The 24,088-nt window shown below is 35.2% G+C and overlaps 1 protein-coding gene across 1 annotated transcript; it reads left to right on the top strand.

The window, feature by feature from the left end:
• Positions 1-5,657: 5,657 nt before the first annotated feature.
• On the top strand, positions 5,658-22,136 carry LOC127839199 (FMRFamide-related neuropeptides-like). Its single transcript, XM_052367473.1, has 3 exons — positions 5,658-5,905; positions 18,522-19,358; positions 20,202-22,136. The coding sequence occupies exons 1-3, from the start codon at positions 5,776-5,778 to the stop codon at positions 20,522-20,524; spliced, it is 1,290 nt and encodes a 429-aa protein (XP_052223433.1). The 5' UTR covers positions 5,658-5,775; the 3' UTR covers positions 20,525-22,136.
• The last annotated feature ends 1,952 nt before the right edge of the window (positions 22,137-24,088 follow it).

Genomic DNA, 24,088 nt, shown 5'->3' with positions numbered 1-24,088 from the left:
GCCCATGTGAAGCCTGTGCGGATTACACAGGCTACTCTTAAACGACCTTTTCGCACATGCATTTGGACCAGTTTTCCAAGAACAAGGCTCATATATGAGTCGCATAATGCATGTGCGTAAAGTGTCGTTCCAGATTAGCCTGTGCAGTCTGCACAGGCTAATCAGGGACGACACTTTCCGCCTAAATTGGATTTTTGCTAAGAAAAGACTTCATTTAAATGAAAAATGTCATAAAAGCGGAAATTGTCGTCCCTGATTGGCCTATGCGGATTGCACATAATTATGTACTACTTGACAATTCATAGGGTCGATACTATTCAATAACAAAGTCGCATCTGGTAACAATACGAGGAGATATAATGGACAGACCCGGGGGAGATATAGTTTGATAAGTCCATAACTTGTAGAGCTACGTCAGTAATGATGCATAGCACGAACGCACCCGTGCTAGCAACGTCTTTGACGTCCCAATTGGAGACGATAAAACAATTAAGATTTGATAGATGGCCGCAGATATTTCCATGGGAACAATATCCACGCCGGACCGCTGGTACACTTAAGTTATTAAATAACTGCCGTATTTGCATGCTATGAAACTGTTGCCAAAGCGAATCAAAAACGCATGAAAGACAAATAAATTAATCAGTATTTAGTAGTGATTACATTCGTAGTGAAATTACTTGTGAAGTATCAAATTTGTGGCTGCAATCTTTGGGGAACGCTTCAGTAGCACGCGAGAAATCGTGTTTTACAGGAATTAAGCAATGTCTTAAAGCAACGTTTCTGTAATCCAACGCCTATTGAATTAATATGCATTTACTGTATTTGATGATTTTTTTTTTATTGTTTACGGAAGATTGGCGTGTTGTTAAGCGCGGGCATTGATTCAGTAGCCTGTAACATAATATCATTAAGAAAAACAAATGGACCTTTGTTTCGAGAGTTTGTGTGAGATGAAATACGGTTTTGCGATTAAGGTTCACGAATCATTAAAGTGTCTTCTTAGAACCAAATATTAACTTTTGTTTTGCATATAATTTCAACTATTTTTTAAGATATAGTACATTTGTTTCATGTGTGAAATTGTTTTGTTAAATATGAATATATTTCATAAAGAAAAAAAACGAAAAACAATAATTATATTTAATACGTGCAAACGGGTAAAATGACAAACCCTGGTATACCCAAACTTGTTTCTTTAACGGACTTGTTCACAGATATTTGTCTTGTTCATGTCTTAACATGATATTTTTAACCGAATTTAAGAATTGAAGAACAGCAACAAGACACGGTTACCTAAAAAAATGTTGTCCTTCCATTAACATGCTTTATTCATTTCATAATACATATATATGTACATGTATATACACACAATGTACAAAGTCATGAACAGTCATATACTTTATTAACCATATGTTATGTGTTTTCACTATATTATTACAATTATTACACAAACTGAATTAATTTCATACCATCTACAGCCTTTTTACCTTTTGTTTACTTAATTTGAAAAATTATCCATTTATAACTCAATAATATAACGAATGTTGAACCCACCGGTTATCGAACCAGGGTCATCCGTATGACGAGGACGCAAAATTAACCCATTCATGCCTAGTTGACTCTTCCATCCTTCTAAATTGGATCAATTTATTTCCAAAATTAGGGATGTCTAGTATATTTATTTCTATATTAAAAATATTTCTAACAGAAATTCCTTAAAGCAAACAGCGCATACCCTGATGCGGCGTCTCATCTGGGTCTACGCTGTTTGCCAAGGCTTTTTTCTAGACGCTAGGCATAAATGGGTTAAACTCACGGCTTTTTTACAGTTTCATTTGTTTATGCTTTGTTAATGTGATCTATCAAAGTGTGGTCACAAGTTTTAACACAAGCAACAGGAGCACTCCAATTATTCGATAGTTTCATACATGCTAATAATTTCATGAACTTCAAATGATGAATACTCATGCACGTGCAGATTTTGTAAGTATATATATCTGTGTGCAGTGTTTTGAGCTATTGCATTCTTTGGTCTTTTATCAAATATTTTTTCTCAAAAGTTGCGAAATTTACAATTCGTCAATATGTTTACAAGTCAATTTACACTATTGAGAGTCATGTTAATTTACTATTGTAGAACATTTCAAAAAAAGGGAACGGTAAAGCGTAACTCTGATTTCATAGTGTGGTGTCGTTGAACAAATTAAGGTTCCAAAATAGCACATGTTATGCTTGGATATAATCGGATACGCGGAAACTCATTCACGACAACATGACGTATTAAATATAACCGGATATACGTGGATTGGAAATAATAGACAAAATATCCATGACAACGCCCCGAAGGGAAGTGGTGGGGTAGGTGTTTATATACGGGATGCTTTGTATGATAAATTCTTAATTGAAAAGCATAACTACGAAACAGATGGAATTTTGAGGATTAACCCATTTACGCCTAGTGGACTCTCCCATCCATCTAAATTGGATCAATGTATTTCCAAAATTAAGGATGTCTAGTATATTTATTCCCAGAATTATTTAGAATATTTCTTGCAGGAATTCCTTAAAGCAAACAGCGCAGACCCTGATGAGACGCTGCATCATGCAGCGTCTCATCTGGGTCTACGTTGTTTGCCAAGGCCCTTTTTCTAGCCACTCTAGGCATAAATGGGTTAAATTGAGCGAAAAGAAGACAGCAGAAATCCTTGTGATATGCACATGTAACTTACCACCAGCAAACTCATCTAGGCATATACAAGTGAATGAATATTTAGATACACTAATGCCACAGTTATACCAGTATCAATCAGAAGGCATTGTCACAGTAGTCGGAGATTTCAATGTCCGAGTTGGCGACAATGACGATTTTATAAGAGGTGTGGACGATCTGATAACATTTTTATTTTTACCATATTTTTATATGTGTATCTGTAATACCATGTACGAAAGTGAAACGTTAATAAACTATCTGTCTTTCTGTCTGTTAACAAATTAAAATGCAAGGAACCCATTTCAAAAGAGGCAATGTTCGAATTAAATGGTATTTATTGGTAATTTCATAAACCAAGAAATGTGACTTTTCCCCATATTTCAGGTCGTTTATTATAAAAATTGGATAAGCAAATATTTGAAACCATATGTGGTCGTTATTCACAGCATTATGAGAACCGTTCTAAACAAATTATGTCTACTTTCGCATTGAAATTTAATATAATTTTCATTTTACTTGGACTGGATCATCGTTGATCTGAAGGTGTTTGCCTGAAACCTTCAACTCAAAGACTTGTGCAGTTAAATATAGTCAACACTTCAAATATATGATTTACATGCTCATTCAGGGCTAAAAGAGTAAAATGAAATAAGTGGGCATGTATATTGCTTGGTATAAAGTGAAAAAAGCCGTACTAATAAGCAAAGTAAACTATGTAATGTAATTTATACATACTATAAATAGAGCCGATTGGTGATTTCCCGCTAATGAATAGTTTATTTCACTGTTGCAATCTTGACGTTTAAACAAGAATTTATCAATACCGAAGATAAACATTTCGTTGAAAAAGGTATACTTTTTTTACATGTGTAAAGTGATTAAAAATCAATTCTTCAAGGCTTTACAGTTCAGAAAAATACAAATTTCTACATTAAACCTTTAAAAACAATATTCAATATATGGTTATGTCATAGTTCTTAAAATCAAAACCTCTTACTTGATTCATGCTCAGAACAACAACATGAAAAGCAAAATGATTTGAATAAATGCAGATAATGTAACGTGCCCTCATAAACATAGAAGTAATTGACACCCAATAGGCAATAATTCCGGACGAGATAAACGAATAACTGGTCCAGACAACGATAACAATGAATAACCCATCATCAGAGGCTAATATCGCAGAGGTTTATATGATGCAATAAACGTTACGTCTCGATAAATATATTTGATCTATAAACACACAAATATTTATCCTAGATATAGCATAATTTTCCTCATAAATGTGTTCTATAGAACGTATGTAAAGAAAACACATACACGTGTTATAATTTTTACGAACAATTATTTTATTTTAGAACCAGGGATATTTGTTCTAACAGTACATTTTGTTTTCACTTATAAAAGTTCTTACTATTTCATTCACAAGGATTTGTAATATAATGAATATATCATTCATTTAGGAAAACAATTATATTGGGAGACTTAATCAAAACCGAGCGTCGAAACCTGAAACTCATATTTTTACGCATTTAATGACATTCAAAAATATATCAATTAAAGCCATGGTTTGACGCCATGAAGATTTTTTCAATTTTATTTGTATCCATAAACCATTCGCGGATCTGTTAAAATGCTTGATACGTTCTTTCAACGCGTCCCGTGGATAAATGTTGTTGTTAAAGGAACGCGATAATGTTTGTTACTGCCCTGTCCCCTGGTGGTATCTCTGGGTGTCATAGCTCTGGTGGATGATACATACCATTATTTGTATCGACGTCCTGGGAGACGCTGGTCCTCTGTCTTATGCGTTAAAGAGAAAATAGACTACATTCGTGTTATCCCATAACACTAATTTATTACGACCGTCAATGCAGATATATGCAAACATGAGATCGTTGCCAAGTTTTAAAGAACATCAACATGTGCAATTTTCACATAAACTGAGACATGCACGTGCTTTAACTGTCGTCCGAGTAAAGGGGACGCAAATGAATTTACCTCGCCTACATCGTTTGTTTAAATCGAGCGTATGGCAAGAGACAAAAATACCGATGCATGAACAGGATACTCATGAGTTTCATGGGAGAAAATTCGAAACAGATCTCAATAATTGTTACTGAATGAGTTGATTAGAAACTGTGGGTGTCGTTTCTGACAGTTATCGCTTTACAACTCGACTAACGATGATAAAGGGGGGAAGAGGTTTTGAAATTCAATTCACTGTACAGTTCAAAAGATACAGTATATATGCTAATATGCTAACATAAATCACCATTCATAAAATGGATCAATTAAGTGTTTTCCTCGTAAAATTGAAATTTAACGTACGTTAAAATACTTTGCCTCTGTGTTGAGCATAACTAAAGATTATTGCTTATTTATGAGAAACTATAAATGATGGCGAATAATCCCATGCGATTAACAGCTCTATTAAGTAATACTATTCCCGATGATCTATAAAAGTCATCCATTATTAATAACTTATTTGAAAATAAGTCTTAATGCACACGGTCGTAAAACCTTATCCTATTCTACGCTAAGGTTGCGTAAGATGACATTCTATTGTATAATTACGGACGCACAAAATACGAATGATTGTATAAATAATGAGGAATAAAACACGAAGGGTTGTTTGATATAAAAACACACAATACGACGTGTTTTTTTTTTATAAAAGCACAAAATAAGATGTGTTGTTTCATATAAAAGCACAAAATACGAAGCGTTGTATGATTAAAGGCGCTCACAAATACGAATTGTTATATTATCAAGAAAGCACAAAATATGAAGTGTTGTATAATAAAGAAAGCACAAAATACGAAGCGTCGTATTATCAAGAAAGCACAAAATTCGAAGTGTTGTATTATCAATAAAGCATAAAATACGACTCTAATACAAAGCTGTGCACCAACTCATGTAGAACGATGTTTGTTTCAGGTGTTCTCCATACTGAAGAAATCGCCGTCAACATCAGCTAAAAACCGTCCCGATTTCCATAATAATCTCGTCAGGCAACGCCTCCCTAGCAACCGTCCCTAGCAACCAACCCGACCCCCGCGATGAGACAGTGGACGTGCTTTGGGCTGTTCATAGCCCTTTTCGCCAAATGGATCGCAGGAAAAGTGTCCGCGGACGAATTGATGCGGATATGTGGTGGTGAAAATCTAGAAGACTGTGGCATTTTTGAAGGTATGTTTTATTTTATTGCCGTTTTAAATTTGCCCCTTTGTATTTTGCAAACTTATCATTCCTGTTCTAACAAAGGAAACATGCATACATGTTTTACGCTGTTTAATATAGAATCCATCGCGTTTTGTATTGTTCTTTTATTTTACACGCAAGAGTTCCATATGTGCTGAAATATGAACCAAATGAAGGAGGCATACGAGGATGGTCAATTGCATTATATGTTTGATAACGATCATCAATACCTTTATTTCGTAAAGTCCTATCCACGTAATACAAAACTCAATGTTTATTTGAAATTTTTACTAATGCTTTGCTCTTGTTGTGTGGTATAACGGATACAGAAATGTAGGTTATACATTTATCGACGTTGATAAACACTTTCCCTTCTTTTTCGGAAGATCTGCTTGTATTAGATATATAGCTTTTGTACGTGGTGAGGACGTCCAATTTTAAGAGCAATACATCATCGTTAACCGACCATGTGCATAATATCCTTATTGACTCCTCATTGGTCAACATTTAACACCGCTTTATGGTCTGCCGTTTCACCTTGTACCGTTCAATATTTCAGTCTGGCTTTTCGGATGGTTTGAGCGGAGTCCGGCTATATGAGCCACATTATACGAAAATAGGGCATACCGCATGTGCGTTAAGTTTCGTTCCAGACTAGCCTGTAATGTTCGCATAGTCTAATCTGAGCAGACACTTTCCGCCTGTGTTGGGTTTTCGTTTAAAGAAATCTCATCATGGCGCAAATGCGGTTTATGTGGAGAGTGTCTACCCTGATAGCCTGTGCGGACTGCACAGGTTAATCTGGGACAAGCTGTATGCACATGCATTAAACCCAGATGATTAAACTCATATATCCCTGTATTTCATACAATTTGCATGTCAATATAACGGTAAAATATTTATCAACAGTGTCTGTTTGCCTACAAATTAACTTATTTCAACATATACACTAAATCATCTTTCCTCAAAGGAACAATGTATTGCACAATTTCTCTATATTTTTTCCATTATTATCGTCACAGTTGTTTCAAATATCCATGAATCAAGACCATTTCCATATTTTATTGATATTATGACCTTTCTTAAACAAAGAACAATTTCATAAATTGTCTTAAAAGTGACAAGTGGGATTGTTGTAATCTTTGTCTGACTGCAGCTGACTTGGCTTGCTTGTAGATCATTGTTTCCGTTTTGCGTAACTGCCAAATCATTGTTTGAGAAGAAAGTTGAACATTCGGTACCCCGCGCAGATTATCTTAATCGACGACTTATCCGATGTTTGACGGAAAGGGCCGAGAATGTGCGATTGGAAAGTTGAAGTGATCCGCGCTCTGGGAAAACCGGGCTTAAAACGTGTAATGTGTCATCTCAGATTAGCCTGTGCAGACTGCACAGGCCTATCAGGGACAATACTTTCCGTCTAAACTTGATTTTCATGTAGAAGATACTTTTTTAAACGAAGGATTCCCAAAAGCGTGAAGTGTCGCCCTTGATTAGCCTGTGTGGACGACACTTTACACACATGTACAAAGCCAAGTTTTCCCAGAACGCATCGTTTCATATTTGAGTAACTGCCATATGATTGATTGAGAGGAAACTTGAAATCAATGTTGGCCATATAACTTTCGGAGCGTAATAGAGGCAGTCCAGTGTTTGACTTGTTACTTGGCATTCCTTCTATTGTTCCAGCTGTTACGAGTCCCACTTGGTACATGATAGCTTTGCGCATCTCTTAAGTAGACAGAGAGAGCCTGTTACGGAGAGTTTTCATGATATCATGGCCTGGGAAAACTGGGCTTTATGCAAGTTTTTAAAGTACACCCATATTAGTAATATCGATTGCCGCCTACACTGGAATTTTGGTTAGAAAAAGCTAGGCCTCTTTCAAATGAAAAATTCCATTAAATAGCGAAAAGTTTCGTCCCTGATTGGCCTGTGCGGACCGCACAGCCTGATCTGGGATAACAATGTACGCGCGTGCATTAAGACCGGTTTTTTTCAGACAGTGGCTTACGGCTTGGTCCTGTTTCAAGGTTGCATATGCCTTTGTATGACGTAAAGCACGAAATTTTTCTTTTTCTGCTGGCGTAAATTACGAAATGTGTTCTGTTGTTTGTTTTGTTTCGCTTTTGAAAATGTATTTAGGGCAAATGGTTTATTGATTCAAAAGTTGAATGCATAGGGGAATGCGTGAACGCGTATTTACGTTGTTCGAAACAGTTTCTATTAGTTTGCATTTCAAAGTTAACGCTTCAAATCTATTCAATTTAATATACAAATTCATATTAATGGTATCAACCAAACTGTGAACAATGTTAAAAATGTCAGATATTAAACGATTACAACCTTCGATTTGTACAGAGGACTGATTTCTTTGCGGAAAGTTTTTCTTTCCAAATTTCACAATGATTTTTATTCTGACGATGATAGTCTGTGTATATAAATACTAGTTTAACCCATTTATGCAAAGCGTCTAGAAAAAAAGCCTTGGCAAACAGCGTAGACCCAGATGAGACGCCGCATAATGCGGCGACTCATCTGGGTCTGCGCTGTTTGCTTAAATGAATTTCTATAAGAAATATTCTAAAAATAGAAATAAATATACTGGACATCCCTAATTTTGGAAATAAATTGATCCAATTTAGAAGGATGGGAGAGTCCACTAGGCATAAATGGGTTAACATATGAGCCTTGTTGTAAGAAAACTGGGCGAACTGCATATGGGTAAAGTGTCGTCCCATCTTATCGAGCATCCAGTTAAAGCGTAAAGTGTCGTCCAAGAGTAGCATGTGCGGATAGCACATGCATTAAGCCCAGTTTTTCCAGATCAAGTCTCATATATGTCATCGATACATGCTTTCGGCTATTTCCTAAGCTGATCACGTCAAAGTGTATAACAAGAAGATTATTAACATACAAGATTCGCAAGGGCGTGTAAGAAACGATTGCAATACAAACAATACGCGAAATAAACGTTTAATTAAGAAAACTTGACGTTAGGTTAACCCTGTATTAACCCCCCTGATAGACGGTGTCGAATCTTGGCGTTCTTTGACAGAAAGTCGCTGCACCGGTGGAGCGTGCTATTGAGAAACAGCGCGGTGTATTGGTTAATGCAAGATGCGTTTAGGGAATCTTGTTAAATGTGTTCGATTTCTATTTCTTTCTATACAAGTTGGACTTTGGGCTCTTTTTTGTCTAAGAATTGAAGGTAGACGTTTGTTGATAATGAAAACTGAGAAGTATTTAATTGTATAGATTACATTATTGAAACCAGATTATCTGTCAAATATTATTCTCAGAACTAATATAAACTTATGTTTGGAACAATTTTAAACCAATACATAAACCAAATAGTGTCATGTCGTTTATATCATTATCAATAAGGTACAATTTCTATTAAGATTTTATATTGGGTATTTGACCGACATGGGAAAGCTTTCGATTAGATATTTAAACATATCTAAAATTATTTTTTGTTCAAGTTCAGGTCTATAACATGAAATCGTATGAAATACATGAGCTATATTTAAATTCTATATGATGCATTAGAATGATGTAATTTTGACTTGCTGTGTAAGTGACGTTTTTTAAGTGTTTACAATGAAAGTAATCACGATACGGTGTTTTGGTGGGTCTATAAATTCATTATTTATATGAAAGAAATCCCAAGGGTGTGGGTGTGGAAAAACGGGGCTTAATGCATGTGCGTAAAAAGTCGTCCTATATTTGCCTGTGCTGTCCACTTAATCAGGGACGACACTTTCCGCTAAAACTGGATTTTGGGTTAGAAGAGACTTCCCTTAAACGAAAAAAAAACAACACACAAAATAAGAGCGGAAAGTTACACTAAATGCCATTAAGCCTGGTTTTCGCGAGACTCGTTACACTAAACGCCATTAAGCCTGGTTTTCGCGAGACTCGTTACACTAAACGCCATTAAGCCTGGTTTTCGCGAGACTCGTTACACTAAACGCCATTAAGCCTGGTTTTCGCGAGACTTATTTATATTAACCCTACTCGCGAAGGGGGGGGGGGGGGGGCAATAAAATTGCATCTAATATCAGAGGTCTGCCAGACACAGGAAAACCATCGTTCATTTCTGTGAACGTGTTCAGCGTAACATAAAACGGATTTCGTAGCAAGTTTTCACTTCAGAATAGGCTAAGTTAATTATCGGATAAAATCCTAAACTGTCTTCCAAAGGAATGGATCCTGTCAAACTTGAATGAAACAGAAAAAGATCATGATATCGTGTAGAAAAGCACACATCTTCTAAAACGATGACCTATTGATGTATAACGATCCTTAGATTAATAGCAAATAAACCGTCTTCTTTACAAAACAAAGCTAATTTTGGGGCATAACTCTTCTCACAGTCGATAACGAAAGTATCAGCTCAATTACAAAAATATGTACAAAGAAAGAGACCATGAGAACACCAGACTACTTACCAGGAGAGAAATTCTCATTAACACCCACTTGTCTTCAATCGAAGACAAGTTACTAAGAGTGTAAACGAAACTCACTATACATGCGCTCACCTCAGTCTCAGCTATCGTTTAATTGTATATAAACGGGACACCATATTACAAATATATTGTGTGTGGGTCGCGCTCTGAGAAAAGAGTGTTTAACGCATGTGCGTAAAGTGTCGTTCCAGATTAGCCCGTGCAAACCGCACAAATAAACCTGGAAGACTTGCTATAAACGAAAAATAAAAAGCGGTAAGTGTCTTCCTGATTAGCTTGTGCGGACTGCAGAGGCTAATCTGGGACGACACTTTACGCACATGCATTAAATACCATTTTCACAGAGCGCGGCCAATATATATTGGTCAGAATCTTTTGGCATTACTTTCAAGGTCTGCTACAAACCACCATTGTCATAATAACACCTGTTTCATGACTTTGTCGCCTTATCGATTGATAATTAGCTATCTAAAGTGCCCTTTGCTACACGAAGTACTGGTACAATGGTACAATGGTACAATGGTACATGTATTCATGGTCAAGTTGACATGCGCATGTGTTAAAATAATATATTATATTCAGATACTGTAAGTACTTAACTTTAAAAGATGATGTTACTAGAATGGACATTGACAAGTTACTATAACCAATTATAGTTTTGATCATTGTTTACTTTCAACATCAGTCAGTCCTATGTTAACACATATTTGAAGTATATGTCAAACTTGAAATGAAAAGTGCAGAGTATAAATTGTGGACGTTGGTCAGAATTATAGCATGGTTCATTGGATCGGGTTGTTCTGCATAAATACAATAGTATTAATATATGGGGATAAAGTCGCTTTTCCAACATATAATGATATCTTTAAATGGATTAAACGCCTTATATACATTTCGTGCAAATCACAGACGCGTGGTTTTTATTGTTTATTATAATAAAAATTATAACATTAATATATTAATTAATATGTAATAATAATAATAATAAATATAATATAAAATTATATTAAAATTATTATATACGTCATATGAACTGTTGGAACACTTATGACCGCATAGGTTGATTTAAACATGAATGATTTATGTGAATATTTTTGAAATTGACCACAGGCTCTGGCCCACAGGTGGCCGAGCACAGTGTCTGTTTACATAATTCAATAACTATTAGACCGTCTTGAATAGTAATGCTATAATCGGATTTCCCTCCGGTCCCGTGGGTCCCGTAAGCAGGTTGCTTCCCTATTGTTCTGACACGCGGACACAATCAACGTCATAGGCTATATATCGTGCTGCAGGGCAGAGTGTCATGTGGTTGCCAATGGCGACAATGGGTTACGTGTAAACATAATCATTAGGCGCGTTATGTCTATAATTATCATATTTTATCAAAGCTACGCGTTATGTCAATAATTATAATAATTAATATACTGCCACTAGTTAGTTTACTGGCAATATTGAGAAAATGAAGACGTAGGCACTGTTGGTATAATCTCATACTTATAAATAAGATGTATGTAATGAGTGGTTATCAGTATTTTTCATAACATTGATTTATAACAAATATAAGCATACAGTATATTTGAAAAATATAAACGCTGTCTAGTATGATTTATAAAATATAACGTTCAACGCAACAGTTGATTTTCAAAATAATTGTATGCATTATTCTTGAAATGGCTTTTTACGCCTTATTGGTCTACTTCGCTGATGACCTGTCTGTTTTGTATCAAGTTACAATGGACACAAGGTCCCAAGTCTGTAAATATTTATGTTATATACCATGCGGGTCAGGAAGAAACTGCTGCTAGGTGACGACTTGAAAACTCAGGAAATGTATACAATAATTTCTCTTCTGTATGCAAAATGACAATGTCTCCCGCGGGAGGGCGATCCGGGACGTTCCTAGCACGCATGCGCTGTCAGCTTAGTAAATAAGCAATTTTGAGACTAATCAGTCACCCATGAAAATGATTAGTCTTCACACGGCAATCTTAATCTGCACGCAATTGTGACTTGATGTTTCATAATAGCTGCCCTGTTTTGTGAGGGTGTTGCTTGTCTGTCTACGTCTAGCGTGCGTGCGTTAAAACATTTCAATTTTCGAAAGGAAGCTCAGCAGTAAAAAAAATGGAAATATTGTATAATGCTGCCCAATTGCAGCCATGTCAGTGCACGGTCCGGTTTATTGTTTCAGAAGATTTTTTTTTTGTTTCGTAATGCATCACCATAATTTGGGGTTACAAGCAGCGAGTATGATGTGATTGGGGAATTATTCTTCTCAGACACGAACGTGTCGCCCACTTACCTCCGCGCAGAGATTTGACTGGAACTAGCTAGCTGGATCAAATCCATGCCTTGATATACAACCACGTGATGAAAACTTTACCGTTATTTTATTTTATTTTTTAATTTAGGTATTTTTATTTCTAATCGAAACTTATTTACTATTTTCAAAATATAACAGAAAATTTTACTGCTTTTCATAATATAATACTTAAACAAAACAATTCCTACCCAATTTGGTAGGATTTTCTTGTGATGGCAGAGATTGTATGTGAAAGCATCATGAGCATGGAACGACAACTCTGCGTGGAGATTGGCTGCCTACAACAACGTTCCACATGTCCGACTTAAGATCCCCTCTTTCTTGAACATTGTGTCTTGCTCTGATAAAACTGGGCATAATACATGTGCGTAAAGTGTCGTCCCAGATTAGCCTGTGCAGTCCGCACAGGCTAATCAGGGACGACACTTTCTGCATAAGATATATATATATATATATATCGTTTCGCGTATATTTGGTAAATTTACACATGGCACATGAAATCAATGGTGAAAGGCATTGATGGGTGATGGAGAGGGGCGATGAGTAGAAGTGCTGCAATAAGTAATAAGTGTCAAGTGTCATTGATTAAAAAACATATTCCAGCAAGGTGAACAATAAGCTTGAGATATAAACATACATGTACATTGCATATAATTTGGCTAGTGCAAGGTTTAAAATATAAATCACAATTTGCTAACGACATTTATAAGTAAATCAGTAATTTCAAATTTATGACATTGATATTTGTTGCCAGATTGAAAAAACATGCGTTAAAATATTTTAAACATGCAAAGTGAATGAAGTTAGGTATTCAACATGAACTATGATGTAGTAATACCAATATGTAAGATGATTAATTCATCTTATAAAATATTAATTGTTTGATTGAGACGAGATGCAAAAAGTACTGCATTAGACATGATTTTGTTCTCTACATAAATAAATTTATCAACGTGTTAGCGTTTAAAGTAATATTTTTGTGGATATGAATTAGTCTTATGAAGTTTAATTGTTGAAATACATAAAAGATTACAAACATAATTTAACATATACACCAAGTTAAACTTATCAGCGGGTTAATGTTTGAAATAATACTTTTATGAATTTACATAAATTTTTTAAATCCTTTAAGGACCTTGTTGTCAACAATTCTTTAAATTTTAGCGTATTTGTTCTACAGTAGTAGTATTTTTTTATAAACTTCCTTCTATGTTCATTAAAAAAGGGACATATAAGCATGTAGTGAAATTCATCCGCCACATCTCTGCATGTACAATGAGGGCATGTCCTCTCATTTATGTCTTGATTGGTCCATCTACCTGTCTCATTTGGGAAAAAGTGATTACCAGTTCTAAGTTTAATAAATAAAGATGATTCATATTTAGTTAGTGTGATTAAATATTTCTCTAATTCAATCTTATCCTTAAATATTGAATAGTTTAGGCCTTTTGTTGAGTTTTGAAGTGAGGTATGCCAGGTTTGCTGGTATTGATCAAGTAATATGCCCTTTATAGTGTACTTTATATTTTTATTTTGGATTTGATCTTGGTTTAGCCAGATGTAATTTCTGCCAGTTTGTGTGAAGATATTTTTTACATAATTTATCCATTTAGATTCAAAGTTAGGAAGGTTTAACATGTATTTATATATGAGATATGCTAATTTATCCGGTTTCCCAGTTATTAATCTATTCCAGTATGCAATCATTCTGCATTTTATAGTGAGATCTATGGGGTATCTTCCGAATTCTGCGTATATCATATAAAGTGGGGTGCTTTTTCTTAGATTGAAAATTTTTCTCAGAAATTCATTGTGTATTTTCTCTAGTAAATCAATGCTTTCATAGCCCCAAACCTCTGCAGAATATGTTAATATTGGCAGGATAGTGTTATCAAAAAGTTTTAATATCAGATCTATTGGTAAATTAAGGTTATTAATTCTTGAATAGAGTAGGTGCATTGCTTTCCTTGCTTGTTGTGCAAGATGTTTCTTGGCAGTTAGGAAGCTACCAGATTTTGCTAAAAAAACACCTAGATATTTGTATGAGTTAACAATTTCTAGAGACGTGTTGTCTATTTTAAAAGAGAAGTTTCTATTTTGCCTTGATCCGAAAATCATTACTTTTGTTTTATCCTTATTTATATTTAACTTCCATGTTTTACAGTAATCAGCAAAGTCATTCAGACAGTTTTGTAGTGTTTGGGCATTTTCAGCAATTAAGACTGTGTCGTCTGCATATAATAGTACAATTATTTTGAGAAAAGTAGCAATATCGTTTTCTGGATTTGTAAGTTCCATACCATGGTGGCCTTTAGATTCTAAGTAATTCCCAAGGTCATTTAGGAAAAGGGAAAAGAGGACGGGCGATAAATTTTCTCCCTGACGCACGCCGCAGTTACATGAGAAAAATGGGGAGTTTTGAGTTCCATTAGAGTTACATGAGAAAATTGGGGAGTTTTGAGTTCTAACCGAGACACAGGATTTTATATTAGAGTACATATTCCTTATTAACCTGAGAAATTTACCATTTATGTTGTAATTAATAATTTTTGTCCATAACAGTGATTTTTTTTGCTCAAATTTACAGCCGATTTTCGGCTGCTTCCCAATCGCAAAAATACACGTTTTTTCCCAAAAATCTGACCAAAATTTCCCAAAAAAAGCCCAACTTCCAAAAAAAAAAAAAAAAATTTTTTTTTTTTTTTTTTTTTAGAAAGAAGTCTCATATAACTTAATTATAATTTCTTACATCTAGGTCTCAACTTTATTTTTTAAACATCTTACAAAATATATAACTTGAATTTAGTCATTTTTGTCCATAAATCATTCCCAAACTTGCCACTTTTATTGATTAAAAAAAAATCCCAATTTGACCAGACTCCTTTTCTAGAAAACTCCCTGAACATGCACTAAAAAACAATATCACTTCTGTTACTTATAATCCTATTTATATTGCTTAATTTTTCCCAATTTCATGGTTTATCGCGCTATTTTTCCCAATTTCACGGTTTATCGCGCTAATTTTCCCAATTCAAATGGCACAGGCTGTAACAAATTAAAGAAAAAAAAATCACTGCATAAACCCACACGCCAAACAGAATCAAAAGCTTTTGAAAAGTCTATGAAACATACAAAGATTTTCTTTTTGTAGTGCCTTAGTATTTCTACTATTGAATTTAAGGTGAAGATGTGATCAGTTGTAGAATAATTTTTTCTAAAGCCAGCCTGGTTTTCAGAGAGTACTTCATTATCTTCAAGAAATTTACCAAGTCTGTCATTTAAAATGGCTGTGAGAAGTTTACTTACACAACTTAAAAGAGTAATTGGGCGGTAATTTTCTGGAGCTCCAGTATCGCCCTTATTTTTATACAGTGGGATTATGGCCCCTTCACCCCATTGGTCTGGTAGTATACCTGTTTCCAGTATTACATTAAATAAGGATACATATAAAGGTAACATCTTTTCTTTTGAGTGTTTAATGTATTCATTTACAATGCCATCCAAGCCCGGTGCTTTATTATTTTGAAGTTTATTTATACATTTATCTATTTCTTCAGCTGTTATGTTTACATTTAATATATTGTTATCATTTTCAATATCAATGCTATTTATTATAATGTGACTCATCAGTATCATGGTCCTGGTTGCTGGCTTTTTCAAAATAGTTATGTAATAAGTCTAGAGGTGGCGTATCGGCATTTTTATTTTTTGCTTTAACTTTATTTAAGTACTTCCAGTATTCTTTTGGCTGTTTTGTTTGCATGGTTCTAAGGACACTTTCCCTATTTTTGTTATATTTATTTATGTGAGTATTCATTATTTTCTTATATTTTTTACATGCTAGATTTGCACTAATTTTATTGTATTCTGTTGGATGTTTATTATATATTTTTCTTGCTTTTACATATATTTTCCTAGCCTTTTCACACTGTATGCCAAACCAGGGTTTATATTTTTTGCCTTTTCGTTTTTTGCTTATTTGGACTTCTGGGAAGCTTTCCTTAGCACTATTTATAAGAATATTTGACATTTCATGTGTTATTCTATTTATATTATTTTGGTTTGCAGTAAAGTGGTCAGATTCCATTTCTCTCACTATGCTATTTATAGCTTCTACATTTACATTTGACATGAATGTTTCACAAAGGGATTCTTTCCATTTTGGTCTGTAAGTTTTTGTTTCAAAAGTGTTATTGTTAATGCCGGCCTCAACTTTTATTTTATAGTTAATGAGAGCATGGCCATCTGAACTTAGTCCGTTCACATTCATAATTTCAAATTCCTTAAGAATTGAAAAGGCTTTAATTGTAGATATTAAATAGTCAATTACGGATATGTTTCTAAATGTCATTTTGCCAATAAATCTATCTTTACCAAACCTACCATTGATAATATTAATGTTGTTATTTTTACATAAGTCTAAGAGGCGATATCCATGGTTATTTTTCTTTTTATCTTGAGAAACCCTTCTTAATGGTATGTTACAATTTTCCATTTGGGCCTTTTGATCGAAAAAAGTAATAGTCTCATTATCAAGATTAAAAAAATCTGTCAAAAAATCATCATTTTCTGTATAGTCAGATAAGTCTGCAGTTTGTGCGTTCATATCGCCGCAGATGTAAACATGTTCAAAGCTGCTGCATTTAATAGCTACTTCGTTTTCAAAAATTTCATACTCATCATTATTATAGAACCTCGAATGCAGTGGTGGTATGTAAACAATACCTATAACAATGTCGCTACCAATATGAGTATAATCATTTCTAATTTTCAACCATAAAACATATTCTGACTGGCTGTCTATTACGTCAACGTGTTTGTAAATACTATTTTTTATCAAAGCGCCTATACCACCAGATTTTCGTTTGTATTTTTGTTTTCTGGTTTTACTAATAAAAGAGTAATTATCAATTTCAATTATGTCATTGTCATCAAGTTTAACTGAAGACGGGTTAGTTTCGTTAACTGTAATTATGATGCATGTATATAAAAACAATGTATCTTGATATGCAAGAAAGCACGTACTTAATTAAAACAGAAATGCTTACACTTGTAGATTTTTTTTATTTTTCAAAAATGTTTGACAAACATAGTGATATGTTGTCCAGCGTTGATATTGTACATGCGTAGTTTGGGAAATAACTTTTAAGTATGAAAATATCTTGTACGCATTACAATAACTTGTATCGTTGAATAAACATGTACGCATAAAATTAACTTGTACACATTAAAATAACTTGTACACATTAAAATAATATGTACTCATTTAAATAACGTGTACACATTAATATAACTTGTACACATTAAAATAACTTGTACTCTTTAAAATAACATGTACGCATTAAAATAAAGTGTACGCATTAAACAAACATGTACGCATTAAAATAACTTGAACGCATTAAAAAAACGTGTACGCATTAAAATACCAGGTACACATTACGGTGATTGGCCGTCTATGTTTGTAAGAAAATATTTATTTATAGGAATATCATTGTTGTTTGACAGAGATTGGAAGCTCAAATTAACCAGTGCGTATTTTACGCGACTTTTGCCTTTTATAAATTTTTTCGTTAAAAGAGGTTGTCTTTTAAACGAAAATGCAGTATAGGCGGAAAGTGTCGTCCCTGTGCAGACTTCACAAGCTAAACTGGGATAACACTTTACGCACATGCATTCAGCCCAGTTTTTACATAACAAAGCTTATTTGTTTAAATCTATCAACGGTTTCTGAGCAGAAGCTTATTGTATTGTATGTTCTACATGTAACATAAAAATATAATCGCACCATATGATCTTCTCTCCTCAGACGACTCGACACTTCCGGAGAAACGGTTCCTGCGGATCGGGCGTGCCCTGAGCGGCGAGGGCTTTTTCCGGTTCGGAAAGTCCAGCCCCAACAACTTCCTGCACGTAACTAGGGGCAACGAGATTTACCCGATAGAGGACAAGCGATTTCTCAGGTTCGGTCGTGGCAACACGAACAGTGTAGACAATCTCTTAGCGTCCCTCACGTCTAGACTCAGAGACTACGAGGTCACAAATGACGTCAGTTTAAAACGTAAAAGACGCTCAGCGGATACCACCGGTGCGGCGTTGGAAACGAATATAGCGGAGACAGCCAACAGTGTCGAAAAGCGTGAAGCGACTTCTGCTGCGGAGAAATCCGACGCCGACAAGAGGTTTATGCGGTTCGGTCGAGATAACACCGGATTGAAAGAGGAGGACAAACGTTTCATGCGCTTTGGAAGGAATCCGGATGAGCTTGAAAATGAAAAGGAGGATAAGAGATTCATGCGCTTTGGAAGAAACCCCGAGGAAATGGAAGAGGAGAAAAAACGGTTCATGAGATTCGGGAAACGATTCATGAGGTTTGGTCGCGGCGGGGACAGCTCCGGTGAGGAAGAAAGCCAGGACTCCGATGATGTTGAGAAGAGGTTTATGCGTTTCGGCAAGCGTTTCATGCGGTTTGGTAGAAACCCAGACTCACAAAAACGCTTCATGCGTTTCGGACGCTCCGGACCGGAAGTTGACGAGCAGAAGGACATGGCCAAGGAAGACAAGCGCTTCATGAGGTTCGGTCGCAGCGGGGAGTCGGACGAGGACGGGAATGAGGAGGAAAAGAGGTTCATGAGATTTGGAAGAGGTCAGTAGGTAACGAACGCACTAATGAGCAATATACTCACATTTTGGTAACATAGAAAATGTTGATGAGATTCGGAAGAGGTCAGTACTTCACGAACGCACTAATTATTAATATACTAACAATTTGGTAACAAAGAAAATGTTAATGAGATTTGTGAGGGGTCAGTACTTCAAAACAAACACAAGCTAATGACATACATGATTTATGTACGCTCATTTTGGTCATGTACGAACACTTTAAATAACAGCCAAACATTTTGTTTATGTACGAACACTTTAAATAACAGACATTCATTTTGGATATGTACGAACACTTTAAATAACAGCCAATCATTTTGGTTACAAACGAACACTTTAAATTAAAGCCAATCATTTGTATTGTATACGAACACTTTAAATAACAGCCAATCTGATCAGCTTTTGGTAGATACAGACTCGAAATGCAAAGTTTTTAACTATTTGTTTGCAATAATTACACATGAAAGTCGATAAATTATACGTTACGATTGAAAGTAAATACTTTGTCCTAATATTCTGAGTTCAATCTCCAAAAATTGAGCCTTCTTCTCGGAAAATCGGGCATATTGAATGTGCGTAGATATCGTCCCAGATTAGACTGTGAAGTCCACAAGGCTAACCAGGGACGACAGTTTTCGCCAACACTTGATTTTTCGTTAAGGTTATACCTCCTTTTAACGAAAATTTGTATAAACTCGGAAAGTGTCGTGCCTGATTAGCATGTGCGGACTGCACAGGATAACTTTCGACGACAATAGCCGCAACAAACATTCAGCCCAGTTTATCGAGAATGCGTCTTTATTATACTTCATTATGCCAATTCCAGGCGGCGAAGACAATGCATATGACGCTGATATGAGTGACGACAAGCGCTTTATGAGGTTCGGGAAACGCTTTATGCGTTTCGGTCGCGGCAAAGAGGACGATGAATCGGCCGATAAACGCTTCATGCGTTTTGGTAGAAATTCCATTGACAATGAGGCAGACAAACGGTTTATGCGTTTCGGGCGGAATATGATGGAGAGCGCCGATAAACGGTTTATGCGTTTCGGGCGGGGCTTCACTGATAGCGAGGCTGACAAGCGCTTCATGAGATTTGGTAGAGATCCTAACATTGAAGACAAACGCTTTATGCGCTTTGGGAAATGAGCAGGAAATCTCGTGTCTAGAGAATTGTATTATTTTGATAACAAATATACAAGAATTAAACTAATGTATTAATATGAGTATGGATGTATGACAAAGTTTAAGTAATAAGTAGAAAACATTTTCATTAAAAGATTCACATATTCAAATCACAGACGAAATGTTAATGCCACGTGTATATTTTGCAGCAAACTGCTGTTGCTTCTATGGTGTTTTTTTTATCTGAAAGAAAATCTTTCTCGCAATTGATTTGCGGCCATATAAATATATTAGAAACAATTAACAAATGTAATATTTTTATTTCCATACAATTGAAATATTTTACAGTGAGAGTTTTTGGAATCATTTGTGTTTGACATTTTACTCTTGAATTTTACATATTATTCATAAAAAGCTTGCATGTTTGTTCAGACAATTCTTTCTTGTCTTGCTAATAGAGAATATTAGATCATTTCTTAATTGTCATTACTATATCTTAAAATACGCCTGCCTGAGAACGATGTGATTTTGTTACTTTCAAATATTTTTTTGTTAATATAAATACCATTTGTGATATGTATGAACAAAATCGGTTGCTACTTTTGTGAGCAATTTCGAAGTTGCAATTAAAATACGTGATGAACAACACGTGGATCAACATTGAACTTTCATACAATATGGGGCTTTTTGGAGTGTCTTTGTTTTATTTGGATATATATTAAATAAAATATGTCAGTATGCCTATTTTCAAATACATATTCACTTATTTAATGACTCACATGAAAATTAGGGAATGTGTTGTTGTTCTTGCCAGTCATCTCACCTGTTCAGCATCATATTCCAGCAAGTCTTAGTATAGTAATATCTTTGGTGGAACACTTTGTTGTTAATAAAAAGGACTTTTGAAGAGATGCAGTCGTGTTTTCTTCGTCTCCTTATAACCACTGTTTTGATCAGCACAACAATGTTTTCAATGAAGATATTTTGTTTTGTTTTTAAAGTTTTTAACCCTAACAATTCTCAAAACTACATGAAAGAAAATTACACGAGTATTGTTCTGTGAAAACTGGACTTTATGCAAGGTATCGTCCCAGATTAGCCTGTGCAGTCCGCGTTCATTCATTAATTAACAAATTACATGTAACACAAACCAAGGGAGGAAAAAAGTTAATCCTTTAAGGGGCTTGCTGAAGTCGTGGACTGCGCAGACTAACCTCAATACAAAGAATCATTTGACCGACGTTCGTCTGTCGTATATACAACTTGATATCCCGGTATATACCTTAGCTTGTTTGATATCCCTGATGTCATACCTTACCTTGTTTGATATCCCTGATGTAATAACTGACCTAATAACTGACCTTGTTTGATATCTCTGATGACATAACTGAGCTTGTTTGATATCCCTCGTGACATACCTTAGCTTGTGTTATATCTCTGACGACATACCTGGGCTTGTTTGATATCCTGGATGTCATACCTGAGCTTGTTTGATATCCCTCTTGACAAACCTTAAAAACACAATTCAAACATAGCATCTTAAAATGTATTGAATTTAATACAGTAAATTACTTTGTTTATTAAATATCATATAATATGGTGGAAAACATTTACAAATAAAAACACACATGATTAAGTGTTCGTTTTTTATTATTATTGTTTTATATCAAGTTTAATTCATAGATTAAATTTGTTTACATTTCCATATGAATATGCATATGTATCTGTTTATACACAAGTCCACTAAGATATAAATCAAATCGTGTTTGTATTTTTTCATTTCAAAACGATACTCTTCTTAAATGTTTTACTTTGCAAGTAGACTGAACTCTTATCTTCAAACACTGGTTTTTGCGACACATTCACTGTGCAGATTTCTAATAAATATTTGTTGTTTGTATCCAATCATTCATTAATCATTCAATTATTGACACAATCATTTCATTATTAAATACTAATTTTATGATGTCCGTCGTTAGTTCAATTGTTATTTGTCATGTTTAACGTACGTCTTTATTTCTTTTCTTTTCCGCTTGTCCGCCGTCTTGGACGATGCCCTATGAAACAGGTATTCTTGAACGTGATGGGTTAGATTACACTAGTTCAAATTCCCATAGGGTCCCATTATAAATTATAATACAGCCAACTTTCAAAGCATTTTCTTGCATTTTTCTTGCCTTTCATACGCATCATCTTTTGCGAACCGGAATCATTTTACAGATAGATCTGACCTCTTCCAATGACTGAAATCAAAATCATACCGTCTCAAAAAATAAATCGCTGTTGAATGCATTTACCGTCGAAACAGTGTTTCTGAAGCCTTATTTCGATACAAGGCCCATACAACAGAAAACACACCCCAACAGTTAATATTTTAAGTAAGCCTCCAATCCAAAGAATCAAAGTACTCCAAAAAACATACGCCTGGTGCAGAATCAACGGGATTTTCAAGGGTTTGCACATGGGCTGGCCAGAATGCGAACACCCATCGTTAAGAACTTTATTTTTGCAAATATCTCAAATTATTGAAATACATTTGCAAACATCTTTAGTGCATAAATGACAGTTGTTCTTGCAGTTTGTGCCGATATCTTAAGGTGTAAAATTAATCAGCGAATCCGTCTGAAATCGGTGAAAAATTTTCACGATGCGTGAAGCATAACCGTGCAGCACACGTGACATTTTTTAACAAGAACACATGAGGTGTAAGCGATAGAGGACAAGCGGGTTTTCATGTTCGGTCGTGGCAACACGAAAAGTGTAGACAATCTCTCAGCGTCCCTCACGTCTAGACTCGGAGACAACATGGTCACAAATAATTTCAGCTTAAAACATGAAAGACGCTCGGCGGATACCACCGGCGCGGCGTTTGAAACAAACAAAGTGGAGACGGCCAACGGTGTTGAAAAGCGTGACGCGACTACTGCTGCGGAGAAATCCGACGCTGATAAGGAATTCTATTGACAGTGAGGCAGAGGAACAGTTTATGCGTTTCGGGCGGAATATGATGGAGAGCGCCGATAAACGGTTTATGCGTTTCGGGCGAGGCTTCACTGATAGCGAGGCTGACAAGCGCTTCATGAGATTCTGCAGAGATCCCAACATGGAAGACAAACGCTTTATGCCTAGCGTCTATATAAAAAGGCCTTGGCAAACAGCGTAGACCCTGATGCATGATGCGGCGTCTCATCAGGGCCTGCGCTGTTTGCTTAAAGGAATTTCTGTAAGAAATATTCTAAATATAGAAATAAATATACTAGACATCCCTAATTTTGAAATTAAATGGATCCAATTTAGACGGATGGGAGAGTCCACTAGGCATAAATGGGTTAAAGACTTACGCTTTACGCGCTTTGGGAAATGAGCAGGAAATCTAATATCTAGAAAATGTATTATTTTGATAACAAATATACCCCGCATTAAACTAATCTGTAAGTATAAGTATGGATGTGTTTTTCAAATGTAAAGTACTAAGAATATAGAAAGCATTTTGATTCAAAGACTGTCACAGATATTACTGGACACTACGTATTCAATTTATTCATGCGTCGAACATAATATATTAAGAACTGCTGTTGGTTCAATAAT

The sequence above is a fragment of the Dreissena polymorpha genome, chromosome 1 (assembly GCF_020536995.1).
Source record: "Dreissena polymorpha isolate Duluth1 chromosome 1, UMN_Dpol_1.0, whole genome shotgun sequence".
Classification (NCBI taxonomy): Eukaryota; Metazoa; Mollusca; class Bivalvia; order Myida; family Dreissenidae; genus Dreissena; species Dreissena polymorpha.
Note: the sequence above shows the minus strand (reverse complement) of the source record. Positions and strands in the feature narration are given on the sequence as shown.